General features: G+C 42.7%; 1 protein-coding gene across 1 annotated transcript in view; it reads right to left on the bottom strand.

The window, feature by feature from the left end:
- Nucleotides 1-8118, bottom strand: part of LOC119387102 (protein unc-80 homolog) — a gene marked incomplete in the record, with an annotated part of 85565 nt that extends 77447 nt beyond the window's left edge. Inside the window, 4 exon segments of the mRNA XM_049413377.1 lie at nt 3322-3965; nt 4357-4701; nt 6868-7036; nt 8018-8118. Of these exon segments, the coding sequence (XP_049269334.1) occupies nt 3322-3965; nt 4357-4701; nt 6868-6965 (1087 nt within the window).
- Between the last annotated feature and the right edge of the window lie 6753 nt (nt 8119-14871).

The raw sequence follows: 14871 nt of genomic DNA, 5'->3' as shown, positions 1-14871 counted from the left end.
AAACGTGCCCACGTGGGCCTTGCTGCGCCAAACTGCACTGAAAGCTAGCAATAGATTGTGGCATTATTTGCTGCAACGTAATTTTCAGTGTGGTTTGGTGCCACCAAGTGACAAGATGCCTAGTCCATACAAACCAGTGATAACAAGCTTCATTAAAAGGACCCACTTGAAACACAGAAGCAATGGGCCTACCGACCATAGCCTATAAAAAGGCATGGGCGAATATTGGATGTTTTAAAATATTTGTACATTATGATATGCGTATTTGCTTTGGTTCTAATTTTAGTATTCTAAGTTTTCGAAGCAAACTAAGCATCTTCCCGTGTATAGGCTGCCTGAAAATGCCGCGAAATCACCTTTTCAGGCGAAATTCGTACTGCAAAAAGCGACATCTCAAGGATACATTTACATATTACCCAAACCTCATTCCAATTCTCAAAAAGTTTGAGAGTAGATTATATGTGCAAGCTAACGTCAATTTTGAGGTGTACCGTATCTTGCCCCTTGTAACTTACACTCATGACAACATATCGAAAAAAAAGGAAAAAAACTGCCAGTGCAACGCGTGGAAATACACACAATTATTATAGAGAAAGTGTATTCTGTTTCTTTATAGAAAAAAAGGCTTTGTAGAAAAAGGCTTTATAGAAAAAAAGGCAGCTACCTTTGAAGCCCTGCTCTTGGTTCGATTCTTGGAATATATTCGCACATGATGTCATTAAAAAATGCAGCCGTGAAGATTGTACTCGGTACTCACTTTCACTTTTGAGGCTGTTTTTGTTGCTTTCTACAAGGCTAACTGTGCATTCTGATAACAGACACCGATTAAAGAGAAATACTTTTCAGCTGAGCTATATTAGGTACAAAATAAGCGTACCACACCCTAGTATGAGAAAAGAAAGTAAAGAGAAAGGTTAGTTACCTTTAGCACTACGGAAAGATTAATTCTGCCATCAGGAGTTATGTAGTGGGTTGATCCAGATGCCTCATTGAAATCATCACTGCTGTAAATTATGTTGGAGTCAGTCTGGCTTCGTGTGATAGGAAAGCTGATGGCAGAGAGGCATGAACATTGGGCTCGGAGGGGTCTCCTCTTTTGGGCTCTCAGCTGAGTCCTGGAAAGAAGATCAGAAGCACAAAAGCATGTGGTGAACCTCTCTGGAAGCACATGTAACATTCCTCTTTTGCTTCTTCTTCCTTCAATTTAACATATTCAAAGAGTGGCAATTCTATCCAGTTTGAACAATTCAGTCCTACTGGTGCTAAGTTCACACTCAAGACAATGAACAAGAGAATAAAAAGACGCAGTGCTTTCTTCCAAGAACTCGCCACGGATATAATGTAGCTAAGCCCAAGAAGAACGTTGGTATGATTCCCAGCCATGGTGGCCACATTTCAGTTGGGACAGAATGCGAAAAAGATTTCTGTAAAATTTAGGTGAATGTTAAAGAAGCCAAGGCAGCCAATATTGTTTTGGAGTCCCTGACTAAGACAAGCCTCATAATCATATTGAGATTTTAGCATGTAAGAGCCCAGAATTTAATTAAATCTTTTTCTCCAACAAGAATTTCTTGAAACAACTGTACCCATATATGTGCACAGAAAACCAAGGAATAGAGAGAACAAAGAGACAAGACTATCAAAGCATCAAACTACATGCAGTTTTAATAGAACCAAGATAGTTTATGTCAACCTTGGGCTCAATGACACCAGAAATGGAATTACTTTGACCGATACGTGCAACGAAGACATAACCACACATGTGTGGCCCGACCACGTAGTCTCCTCTACCTCAATAATCTCCTCAATAATCTCCCTCATCTTTTGATCCAAACTAAGTGTAAGGGCCGCACTGTCTTTAAAGACAGGCCTACGCCCGCAATACTGCGTATCGATGTCGATAAGTACCGACACTGTTGTATGAATGCTGTTTTCATAAAAATGTTAGCAACATCAATAATATGCAGTCTTCGCCTGTGGTAGCACTATGTAGTATGTTTACTGCCATGCATCATTTTTCAGTGAATCTGGCCACAGCGGCAGTCGATGACAACCCCTTCACGTTGTCATCTAAATCTAAAACTATCTAAATGAATTCTAATTATGTTTGTAGCACCTTTACAAGCATTCCCAATGGCAACCAATGGGTCATTGTTATTGAATACCTCACAGAACATGCCAGAACATCTGCGATACCAGCTCCCACTGCAACAGATGTCCTATTCTCCCTTCTTCATAATATCAGTCTATGACGTGATACACCACAAAGATTGCTAACCAGCTATGGGCATTCATTTTTAACATGAATGCAATCGCAAAACAGTGTTATATTGCCCATCATAACACCACATGGACGCAAAGGGCATAAAAATCGTGGCTCTACCAGTTCGATTCACACCAAAGCATAGTGCTCTCTCTACTTTAGAAACTCAACACAAGAACCAAAATGTTTTTTTTTTCATAATGTGATAACTTTGAGCCTCCTTGTAAAACATCTGACAGGAAAAATTCGTGACCACTTTTCTACAGGATAGTGGATAGATCCACTAATTCGGGAAAGAATTCTGACAGAGGCAACAACAGTGGTACAACTGTGCTATTGCGTTAGTTCTGCAATCGATGAGAGCATTAATTATCAGCACAGTTCTTCTTTTTGTAACCTTCATGTGCACATTACTATCATTCTGCTATACAAGCATTAACAAATATATCAAATTTTTCAATGACTGTACAGCTAAAGATTAGTCAAAAGAGTACTGATGATATCAAGACCTTTCATGTAGATTAAGACTCAATATGATATCTGCAATAGAGAGTGGTAGTATGGGTACTGCCTATTATAAACACTATACAAGAACTTTCCAGCTCAAAGTAAAGTCTATATAATGGGCATCACAGCAGGTTGCTCAATATTTCTGACAAGCATAGTCCCTTTGAGGTGCATTAAATTTTTAAATCAATGCTTTAAACTTTTTCTATCGTGTCACTTGAGCAAAGAGCAGGAAGGCAGGGTATGACAGCTGTGTCAAGCCAGATAACTATGGCTTTTCTTTTACCTCACCTTCTCAGCCATGCGATATCAAAGTGGTGTTGTGTACTCTAACACACCTACATGTCTGAAATGAATGAATGAATGAATGAATGAATGAATGAATGAATGAATGAATGAATGAATGAATGAATGAATGAGAAAGAAAGAAAGAAAGAAAGAAAGAAAGAAAGAAAGAAAGAAAGAAAGAAAGAAAGAAAGAAAGAAAGAAAGAAAGAAAGAAAGAAAGAAAGAAGGGAGCAATATTAAAGGGGCACAAAGTCTCACCTGGTTGATGAAGAACTGGATGGATGCGACGGGGGAGTGCTCAGTAACTGTGATGATGGGATTGGGCACACTTTGTGTGTACACTGCTGGAAGTTTACGCGATGCACCAGGAGGTTCCCTAGTCGGTACTGCAATGGTCGCCATGGCGGCTGGCTCCCTCAAGTTAGGTGGCTCCTCAATGTGGATGCTGGGCAGGCTCTTGCCACGTACCATCTCCGTCTTTGAGAAGAATGCAGCTGCCGAGAATCCGGGGGAGCACAATCGTTCTTCATCATCGGGGTCCCTCAGGAGGCCCAGCGCTGAGCTGGGGCGCGGAGGAAGCAGCCGCGGTACTGCAACTGAACGTGCCGCAGAATGGCCGCCAGTTGGCTGAGGGGGCTCCGACCAGCTTGTAGGCTCCTCAACGGCACAAGTGACGGCAATGTTGTTGTTGGTGGTTGTTGTTGTGGTGGTCGTGGTGCTGCTGCTTCCGCCAGCTCCAGCGCCCACCACTGCCACCTCGATGGTTGGTTGGTGATGGTGGTGATGGTTCCCTGCATTGCTGCTGCCGTTGTCATCGTCACGACCAAGGCGGTCCAGGATGCGTTCTGAGAGACGGAGCCCCTCTTCCACAAAAGCTCGCAGGTCACCTCGATTGAGGCGCTTGTTCCTGCAAGTGCGGTTAGATTGTTGCATTTGTGTGGCCTCAATTTTTGTCATTATACACAGTGTTCCAAACTTATCATACTGCATTTTTCCTAGTGAACCGAAGTTAGTATCCGGCGCAACATACTGAGCCAAGATGAAATGAAGGTAGTGTAAACAAAACAAAAGTTACAAAGAGTTGGACAAAACACGACAAGAACTCACGGTGGCTTGTGTTGATTTCTATATCTTCTGTCTCATACTACATTCATTTCATCATGGCAGCTACCAACTAGCCATAACTTCAGCCTTTCTGCGGCATAATTTATTTACTATGCTCATCAACCCCACCCTACATACTATGCTCTCTTTCAGGGAACAGGAAATGAGGATTATTTTAGAGAAAAAGGGCCCACCGGCGCAAGTCCGGGGATGCCATGCAGCGATGAGGGAATGGTTGCGGCTGTGGCTGCTGCTGTTGCCGCAGTTCCTGCATGCTCGTATGGTGGCTTGGCGGTCCGCCACCGCCGGCTCCCACCTGGCCATGCATCAGGGGCAGGCCACGCAGGAACGGGCTTGGGCACGAGTCTCTGCCCGAAGCCACAATGCTTCCCAGGGGACGAGGCGTGGATGGTGGTGCTGGCTGCTCCCGCTGCTTCGGAGAGGGCGGTGGCGGTGGCTCGGGTCGTGGCACAGGCAGCGAACTGCTCCGCTTGCGCGGGCGCACCTCGCGTGCCTGTTCCTCTGCTATGCCTTGCAACCTGTATGCGAAGAGGCGTACGCAGTGGTTGCATTTTGTAAAATGTTGCATGTGGTGACACATTCACCTTTGTGGAATGCAACATGAAATGCAATGCCTTTCACACTACAGATATGTATTCACTAAAGGTATTGGAGAGCAAGAAAAACGACGACACAAGGTAAGGCAGACAGGACAAGTGCTAATTAAAGTAATGTATTTTCAATAACTATCAAACTTATGCTTTCTCAATATCCAAGCCATTTTTTTTATTTGAGGTTCACGCTTATTCTGTGAGTAGCAAGCTCAAAGGCTGTGTACATTTGTGTTTTAGCTGGTTATACACCTTCACTCTTTCTAGGCACCACTGCAACAAACTATTGTGCAATGCTGAGCATTCAAACTCAAACTACTCCAATGTACACAGCACACAACATAAGACCTTGTCCCTTTCGGCCACTTATGCAAACAAAAGAGTGGCAACTAGCCCTATAACTCCAGCTCATGCGGTCCACTTCTGGTGCATGGTTCGTGGCGCATGGTGCTAGCAGATGCATGCTACCAAGCGTTTAACATTATGTACACCATGCTGTAATTATAAGTTCTTTCATCACATTCCATTCAAGCATGCTGCATGAATTCACTGAAGGTGATCATTCCGTAAAGCTATGGCTCTCCCGACAGACTTCAAATGAAGCAAGTTTGGGACCCAGTGCAGGGTCTGGAAAGTGTTACAGCATAAGCTCTCCAATCACCAACCATCAGAGCAAGCTAGAAAAACAGTAATCCCCTCTCGCCCCTCCCACTTCTTAAAAATGCAATGGCATTCAAAGGGAAGAAGTGACACACACAAGACTGGACCTTAAAAATGCACGGCGCATGGCAATCAAAAACCATGAAGTCAAAACATAGAAATTGGCCTACATAACGCACCTCTAGCCAAGTGACAGGAACTCGCATTCCTTCTGCAGTAATGAAATAGACACTGCTTAACAATCATCGCGGTGTGTTTAAACCAAAACAAGAAAAAGCCTAGAAATTTCGCGCTCCTCCTTGCCCCCACCTCTATAAAATCTTAACATTGGCCAAAACAGCGGCACACAACCACAGATCTACCGCCAGAGTGACAGGAACTCGCATTCCCTGCAGTAATGAAATAGACCCCGTACTGCTTAATTGTGGTGCTCGCGCAATCGTTCATCGCGGTGCGTTTGGCCGATATGATAAGCTCAAGGATTTCGCGCTCGGAATCTCCTCCCCCAGGTAGTGTACTTGGTAAAATCTTATGCCGAATAGAACACACCGGAGTGCTAGTGTTTCGGCAGCTGGCAACACGTGCGGGGAAGATTAGCACAGCGCAGAAAGTTAATTGTGGTGCCCGCAATTCAAGACAACATCTACGGTCTCAAAGCGACTTTTTTCACATTGTGGGAAACATGTTAGCGGAATGTAAGGCATGTTTCGCGCACTACAACACTTTCTGGGAATTTGGTTCCGTCTATAGAACACACCGGAGTCGCCGAGTGTTTCCGCGAGCAACACGTTTTGCACCTTTCAAAGCGACTTTTTTCACATTGCTGTCAAGACCTTGGGAAAACCCGCTGTATGTAAGGCATGTGGGAATCAACTTCTTTGCAACTTTCTTGCACGCGTTACTCGCGATACAGCTTCTTTTAACAATTTTTGTCAAGACCTGCCTGGGAAAACCCGCTCTTCCGAGAAAAGCACCAGCACAAATTCAGTCAAAACTTGTTTGACAGCGCAGTGGTTCGATTATTATATGTGCGATCTGAGTACAGTAGGGTAACTTTCTTGCTTCTGGGAGAAAAGCCCTCCTCCATCTTTACTTAGCAAGCATGCCGTTACCCAAGCGGGAAACCATATTTATTTCTGTTTCCATTACTTCTTTCATCTTGATTTTGTTGTCAACTTCTTTGCTTCTTGCACTTGTTGTAATTGTCTATTCAAGCACTGGTTCATATTGTGTTACACCTACTACTCAGTTACATATACATAGTAGCCCAAGCTATCCAATCAGGCAGATAATCAGTGGCAGATACCTTGTGACAGTAAATGATTGATATTAAGTGACAGTAATCAGCAAGACCAAACCGTTAGCAATCACAGAGCAGGGAGAATAAGTAGAGAAAGCTTCACTTTAGAATTCAAAGACCACACCGCAGCACACCTGTTTAGAAGAAACTGCAAGGCCCAATGCACGCCTTCTTCCAGCCACTGGGAGATGAAGAGGCATCTCATAACAGACACATCAAGGTAGGTGGCCATACAGATATCTGTCAGGGCTTCTTTCTAACCCCATCGTCTGCCTTCGGAGCTGGTCTCGCGGCCAGCTCCCCCTGAGACAAAGCAAACATGAATTAATTAGCATCAGTGTTCAAGTAAACACAGCCAAATCATAATCACCGATGGAAAGATGCCTCTAAGCAAATGGTGCATTTCCAAATTCATTCAGTGTGTTTCTTGAACACAAATGTGCAAGACTGAGTGCGTGTCTTACACTTCAAAACTTAACACTGTATCTTCACAATACGTTATACCATTCATTGTATAAGCATTTTTATGCTTTCAGCCATGCAGATGTGACATCATAAAAAAATACATATCAGTTTACTCCGTGTCAATGAATGATATTTGAGTTTTATTATGTAAATAAGAAATTCAAGAATACATTCGAAATGAGAATCGAATGAGGCATGTATTCACTGGTGACTTTTATCGTCTTGGTTACAAATACATACACTTACATACACTACAAAATACATACAAATACACTTACAAATACACATGAGAAAAGCCAACTTAACCTATGTAAAATTATCAGAATTGCACAGTGCATTTACCGAGGTCAGAAATCTTGGCTTAAAGAACTGTAAGCAATTAGAAACTATCTAAACCCACACTATATGCAGTGCTGGCACTTTATCGGAACATAATTCAACAGAAGGCATCACAGATTCTAACACAAGTAAAATGATCTCAAGAATGCCCCACTCTGCGAACGTGGTGCCATATGGAATAGACTTTTATTTGAGGTATGAACCTAAGTAATAAGAGACATAAAACCATCTAATTTCAGCATGAATATGAGCCTCAACGACACGTCACGCAAAGAAAAGTTAAATGTAGAAACATCTTGCACCAAACAGAGTTTAGTCAGTAAAAAAAATGGTCACTGGAAAAAGATAAAACAATGTGCACTTATCAAGAGTGACACAAGCCAATCTTCACATTTTCAGGACTTGATGTGTTCTCACTGCTGTGCGGATGATACTGACAAGTGGTGCCTTTCTACAAGAGTAGTCTTTGGCATTCCTTACCTGAGATTTCGAAGGGCTTGGACGACACCCTTCTAGATTGTCACTTTTGGTTCACTTTCTTTCGCCACAGGCACATTCGCTTCGGAGTCGGTAGCTTCTTTCTGAGAAGAAAAATTCCATTCAACTTTTCAAACGCTATTGTTAACAAAGAGAATATCTGCACTAGTCAGACACTCAACATTGTATAAACCACGCATGAGGCATGCAAGAGCAGTGCATTTTGAACAATATTACACTCACCACGGGTGGTAACATTTGCATCTTAATGACATTTAATGGTCGTTGAAATTATGCCACTGCTGCAATATGCAACTCAGTAGAAAAAGAAGTGCAATGAAGTGTCATGCGTGCAGAACATTTAAAAAAGTTTTGGTACAGGTTGTCATAATCAAAGCACTTGTGCGAACTAAAATATAACACGGGGCATATTGCAAAAGGAATACCTCGTGCATTACTATCAGTCACCTGTCCTCATTATTAGTACACATTCACTTCCTTCGTGGGTAAATGGAAATAAAAAAGCTTTTAATTCTTCACTTAATAATAGCACAACAAAGCCAACATTGAGAGAGCTGTTGTCAAGTTCACTGACAAATAATGATACCAAGCATTCCTCAATGTATCGAGCATCTACTGGCATTTACTATATATCACATATACCCATTTCAGATTTCACTAGCAAGCACATTGCATAACAGCACATTGTATAATGGTTATACAAATTATTCCATTCAAATTTTGTACCATGACAATGCAGAACCCAGCATTGAATGCTCAATACTCACAGGTCCACATAACACACTATTTCCTATGTTTATGAGAAAAATGTCAGGAACAGATAGACAAATAGTTGTGCACTTTACTTGCCTTGATTATAAACACCCTTCCCCACACTGGAGATGATGAGTGTTAAAGACAGGGCTACTGAATCATATTTTTGCAGTCATAGGTTCACCTCCAATTTGACTTACAAGTGCAGAAGCTGACGATGCTCTGCTTGTAACTGTGATGTCGGGAGAGCCATGGTCACTACCCTCGTTTTCATCCGTGCCAGTTTTTACCGAATCTAAGGAACAAGAGCAAAAGGAAGGTTACTTCACTTTAAAGAGTTATTTTAAATGCTAACAGGTGCTGCCACAAACATAATCTTTCATAGTAAAGCACTTAAGCTGCACTATCAATATACAGCCTGGGCTGCACCAGCAGAATGTTTGCATGAATATTTACTTGAGTGCCCAAGAATTCCGGCATTCCGACCTCGTAAGCATGGGCGGAGCCAGAATTTTTGGCCGAGGGGGGGGGGTAGCCACAACAAGCGAGTCCTTTCGAGGGGGGTAGGGAGGTGGGGAACTTATGTGTTGCGTTAAGATTATGTTTAGGCTTGTGCGAATATTCGAGCACTTCGAATATTCGAATGAATAATACAGTATTCGAATTCGCTTTGATTCGAATTTAAATTATTGAAAATTTCGAAGTATTCGAAATGAACGAATAGGTGTATATTAGTCCGCTTATAACCCCCTGCAAAAGTGCATGTTTCACTGTGGCGGAGGAGTGCTATACCGTGAATACACCTTTCCAGGAAAAATCCGCATTGTTCGCTTGTAACCTCCTGTAAAGGTGGTTTCACTGCTGTGGAACCCGTGAATACCTTTTCGCCAAGCCCCACTCGCGAAGCCCCACTTAAATGGTTAAATGAACATACATATTACCCTCACATCGATTCATCATTTTTTAAGTTTAAAAACTTGTTATACCGGCTTATATGCTCCAAGTATAGTAAATTTTTAAATGTAACATATTTTGCAGGTTATTATTTGCATTCTACCGAAAGCCAAATCCTGCTACTATTAAAAGTTGCTTCCACTTCGAACCAAAAAGAATGACATTTACACACGCCTTGTTACAATTAAAAAAAAAAAACGTTGTTCAGGTTGGTTGGGTCATGAAAAATATGCTAATTTTTCTTTATTATATGTGATATATACTATTCGAATTCGATTCGAAATTATTCTACCAAAATCACTATTCGCTTCGAATTCGCTTTGAACCTAAAATTTACTATTCGCACAAGCCTAATTATGTTTGATCTTGGTGGCGGCAAGAGGGAATGGGGCAAACCCCCCACAAGCGTCGCCCCTGCTCGTAAGAATGCTTATTATGCTACTGTTGCCGTGATGGTCGTGGATCAAACACGTGAATGCATAAGCAGTAGCAAAACTCCTTCGCCAGTGGGGCATCGTGACAGGTGCAAATGAGGAAATTGAAAGGCAGAAAAAAAAAAGGTGGTGACCTTGCTTGCGAAGTTTCGGAGGGCCTCCCCCTATGAAGACATCGCCATATTGGTGTCGTCGAAGGTCGAAGTCACCCCTGCGTGCAGCCCGCATGGCATGACCATGTGGCTGCACAGGGGCAGTGAAGCAGGGAACGGCAGGGTGTCGGTGCTCCCACAGGGGCTCCCAGATGCGAACTCCATTTTCCAAACGAAAACTCCCCACAAAGTCTGACTGCTTCAGGAACGGAATTAGTGGGGCAAACAGGTATACAAAGACCTGGAACACACAAAAGAAGGAATGAAACATGTTAAGAAAGGAGAAAAAGAAAAGATCATCGATCAAAAATCAGGCATGAAATTTGAAAATTCTAAACATTCCTGCACATGAAACATTCTTCATCAAGCACTACCATTATGAGGGTTCTCTTACAATACAACTTGGCAACAATGCTTCAAGAAGGAAGGCAGCATTATGCATTTTGTTAAGATGCTGAAAAACAGTGCACACAGAACTTGGTGGTTCTACTATAAAGGTCCTGATGGTCTTCATTACACTGCCATTTATGTACGGATATGTAGTAGGCTACCCCTAATCTGAGGTTGAAAAAGATTTTAAGAACGTGCCTCATAAAAGTATACTACTGCTCCAGATAGCAAGTTGGTCCAAATGACACCCCTCGGCGCATGCATCAATTATCACTCTTTCCTTCTTTCGTTTCTTTTCTTTTTCTTATATTTACGAGCTGCAAATAAATTGGCGTCTTTTGCCCTACGACATCAACTGGTTTTCATCTTATAGCTGCTGCCATCTGGCCTGGCCAGCAGAACGTAACAATACTTATTCTAAGCTGAACAAAGATCCATAACAGTTCAGTAAACGAAAAATTAAATTCAACTTGACAGCACTCACCTCGAAGAGAGTATAGAGTGTGTACAGCTACAGTGGAAAAAAATTAGCAAAAGTGATGACTGGAGTGGCAAAATCGTGGCATGTGACAACATTGTTCCCGAGCATGCCAGTAATGAGTAGCAGGCACAAGCCGTGTTAGTGGGGGTGGCCGGCAGAAAGCAGCTCATCCTGAAGCCAGCATTTTGAATTTTAGTCATGATTTTCCTGCTTCAATCATCGGGTCACTTTTACTAATGTTTTATCACTGAAGCTGTACTTGAGTAGTGATTCATGTGGCTGTTCATCTACAAAAGTCTTCAGCCTTGCAGACATTCGTTCAGGGTTAGTAGAAAGCAAATGAAGAAAAAGGACATCAGGTGCAATGTTGCAAGACGTTACTAAATGTATGACAGCATTCAATAATTCTACCTTGGTGTGTAGTAAGCCTGGCCAGTAAAGCTGAAGCAAGTCTGGGCACATTGAATAGCATATAGAGGTTGCTTATGCAGGGTAAGAGTAACATATCAAACACATTTGATGTTCAAAGTAGCAGGACTTTGGGAGAACCCTCATGTAAGTGAACAAATGTTTAGCCTGAAGCCCCGCTAATTAATTAATTTGTCAGCGAACATGTGTGAAGTCCAAAGCCGACCCATGGATGTATGAATGTATAACTGCAGTTCATGCTGCATCTGCCATGTCCTCACACAAAGTAATGTTTCAGAGCAAGCAATGCAGGAAGTATAGAGATAGGACAAGGGTTAGTATTGCGATACAATCAGCACAGGCTGAAAATACCATGCGGCTGCCATGAGGAAGACGACAAAGTGTCTGGCTCTTGGCGCGAGCAAGCTTTCACCTTTGTCTCTGGCAAGGTGGAGTTACTGAAACTCTAGCTCCTTTAAAAGCTACTGTTGCGCATAAGTCTGCCATCTTGTGCACAAAACAAACAATGGTTCTGAGGGAACGCCTCACATCACGTTTACAGAGAGCAAGCTTCTCACGACATGAGCAATTGTGGTTGACATGCCCGCGCTACCCCTGTGTTCTGGCCGCTTTATCAGAGACAGTCAAGGACCACTGGATTACAAACTCGTACATAAGAGCAGTGATAATTGCTCAATCTCTTTGTTAATGCAGGGAGACATATCCCACTGTGCGGCAACACATCACCTAGCACTGTCTCCTAATTTTGTTGCCCAGGTCAAAGAACATGGCCACCGGCTACCCTAAGCAAGTTCAAGATACAAAAATAAAGACATTTGCCCCATACTTTTTGCTCTAAAGAAGAAAAAATCAAGTCAGACTAATTACAGAGGCCGTGACACTACAACCGTTGACTGTGCTTATATCTTCTGGCTCCCTAAAGGAAGCCTATACAGTAACTCTACAGCAAGCCTGCTTTTGTAGATACAGTGTATATAGTCTGTTTCCATGCATTCCTCCTCACATCTATTAAGGTTATGACACTTTTCTTCATGCCCGAGTGAGATTACTTGGAAGTGGAATCACCTGGATGACGGTGATTGGGAAGATGTATTGGCTCTTATCAGGCAGCTGGCCAGTCTGACTGTGCTCAGCATCGGTACATTCTTCCGCAGCATCCAACAGGATCCAGTGAAGAGTGTATAGCAGCTTGGTCTCTGCTGCTCCCAGCTTCTCCAAGCAGCTTTCCTTTCTTGCGTACAGCAGGGCAGCACAGCAGTGCATCACATGAGGCAGAGCTGCCCGTACCAAGCGCCATCTGGTAAAAGAAATGATGGAACAGATAAGCAAACGAGATTAACGACATTTGTCACATTCGACACATGTTCAGAAAATGTTTGTCAAGAGCAAAATCTTTGTAACAATTTATTATAGAATATAAATATTGTCAGAATTCGCAGAATTTAGTAAATTCATTAAATTCATCTAATGATCTTACATTAAAGAACACTCAATGTGTTGGTTGGTTGGTAACAACTTTATTGATGGTCCTGCAGGGCTTTCGCCGACCGGGCTTTAGGTCTCCCACGTGGGGACGTCGAGGCCTTGCCTCACCGCCGCCTCACGGTCCTGCTGGACAGCCCAAAGTTGGTCGCCGAGGCTGGGGCTGCGCAAGGCAGCGGCCCACCGCGGCGGAAGGGTTCCGGAGTTAGCACCTAGCGGGTTTTTGTGTACAAGGAATTATTCTTGTAAATAGCAAGCCCATACCTCACTCCCTGCTCTTCACGTTATTGTCTAGGATAATTCCCTGATGGTACTTTACTTCAGTGTGGAAACAGGAATGACAGACTTTATAGGGCCCCAAAACCATCTCCGACATTCTTTTACACATCTTAAGTATACATCCGCATCGTGCAGAGCATATCACAATGATTGTCTTTCATGAACATCGTAGTGGTATGTGCCGCAGGCAAGCCACAAATTCAGAGAACAATTTCTTGCTTGTTCCCATACTTTCCCCTTCCCTCCATTGCACAATGTGACACCAGCGTGACGCTGCACATGACGTCACGAGAGATGTTTACTGGTCAGCAGAAGAGGAGCGATAGTGCCAACATAGAAACAGCCTGCTATGTGCTTTGAGAATGGAGGGGGCTCACAAATTGTGCTCCACTGATCCTCTTATGAGTCCTCTATCCAGTCTGTGTCACGCCGCAAGCAACTAGGGGCAGAAAGTGGAGAAGCTTTTCTTATAGCTTGCAGATATAACCAATAGCTTTTGCTCTACTGCACAGGATTGGTGTGGGATAGTGCAGCGAGGAGGAGAGACTGCCAGTAGAAATGGTAGCGAAGACAATCAAGAAACTGAAGGGGCCATGTAGGCATTTTGGTATTGCAGTTTCATCTTTAAAAATTCTTATTGTTTGTAGTATGCATTATCGGCATCAAATGAAACATGAACACCAGCAAAGATTCGTAATGGTATATGTGCGCCATCCAGTCATCACCATGGACAGGCACGCACATCCAGTTTGGCAGCGCGGCGCATATGCACACCTGTCCGTGGTGACGACTGGATGGCGCACACTATACCATTGCGAATGCTTGCCGCTGTTCGCATTTAATTTGATGCCAGTATTACATTGCAGACTAGTAAACACCAGCCACTAAGTAACACATTTTTCAAGCTCAGAGTGGCCTAGGAGCCTTTTAAACATAAACGTTTTAGTGAGGGCACAACGTAAGCATGGGAAAATCTATATAAATTTCCAGCAGCTGACCTTGAAAAGCATTTCAAGCACAAATGAATGGCAAATATACTGCAGAAAGTTTCGCAGATATGCCCACATTCTGTCAGGGATAAATATTCAGAATTGTCATATTTATTTTGTAGTACTAGAATGTGACCCCCAATGCTCTGTAGACCACCCCTACAAAATCCCTGGCACAATGCTTTTGTTGACGTCACGATACTCCAACATTTAAGATTCTCGCAACCTGAGCTTTTCTGAAACTAAATTTTTTAGGCAGTACATGGATCAATTGTTTTAAATATAAGTTACTTAAAATCATTATGACCTAATTATAGACATTTACCATTGTGTGCTTTGTGTGTCTTTAAAGTACTAAAAATTACATGCATTAGATTTAACCTAAATATAAAACGGAGACAGGCTATCATCATTGGCATTAAACATTTCTGCAATCCTGTCTAATCAACGCGCTGCTGCAGCCTGTATTAGCCGCATAAGGTCTGCTCTGAAG

The sequence above is a fragment of the Rhipicephalus sanguineus genome, chromosome 3 (assembly GCF_013339695.2).
Source record: "Rhipicephalus sanguineus isolate Rsan-2018 chromosome 3, BIME_Rsan_1.4, whole genome shotgun sequence".
NCBI lineage: Eukaryota > Metazoa > Arthropoda > Arachnida > Ixodida > Ixodidae > Rhipicephalus > Rhipicephalus sanguineus.
Note: the sequence above shows the minus strand (reverse complement) of the source record. Positions and strands in the feature narration are given on the sequence as shown.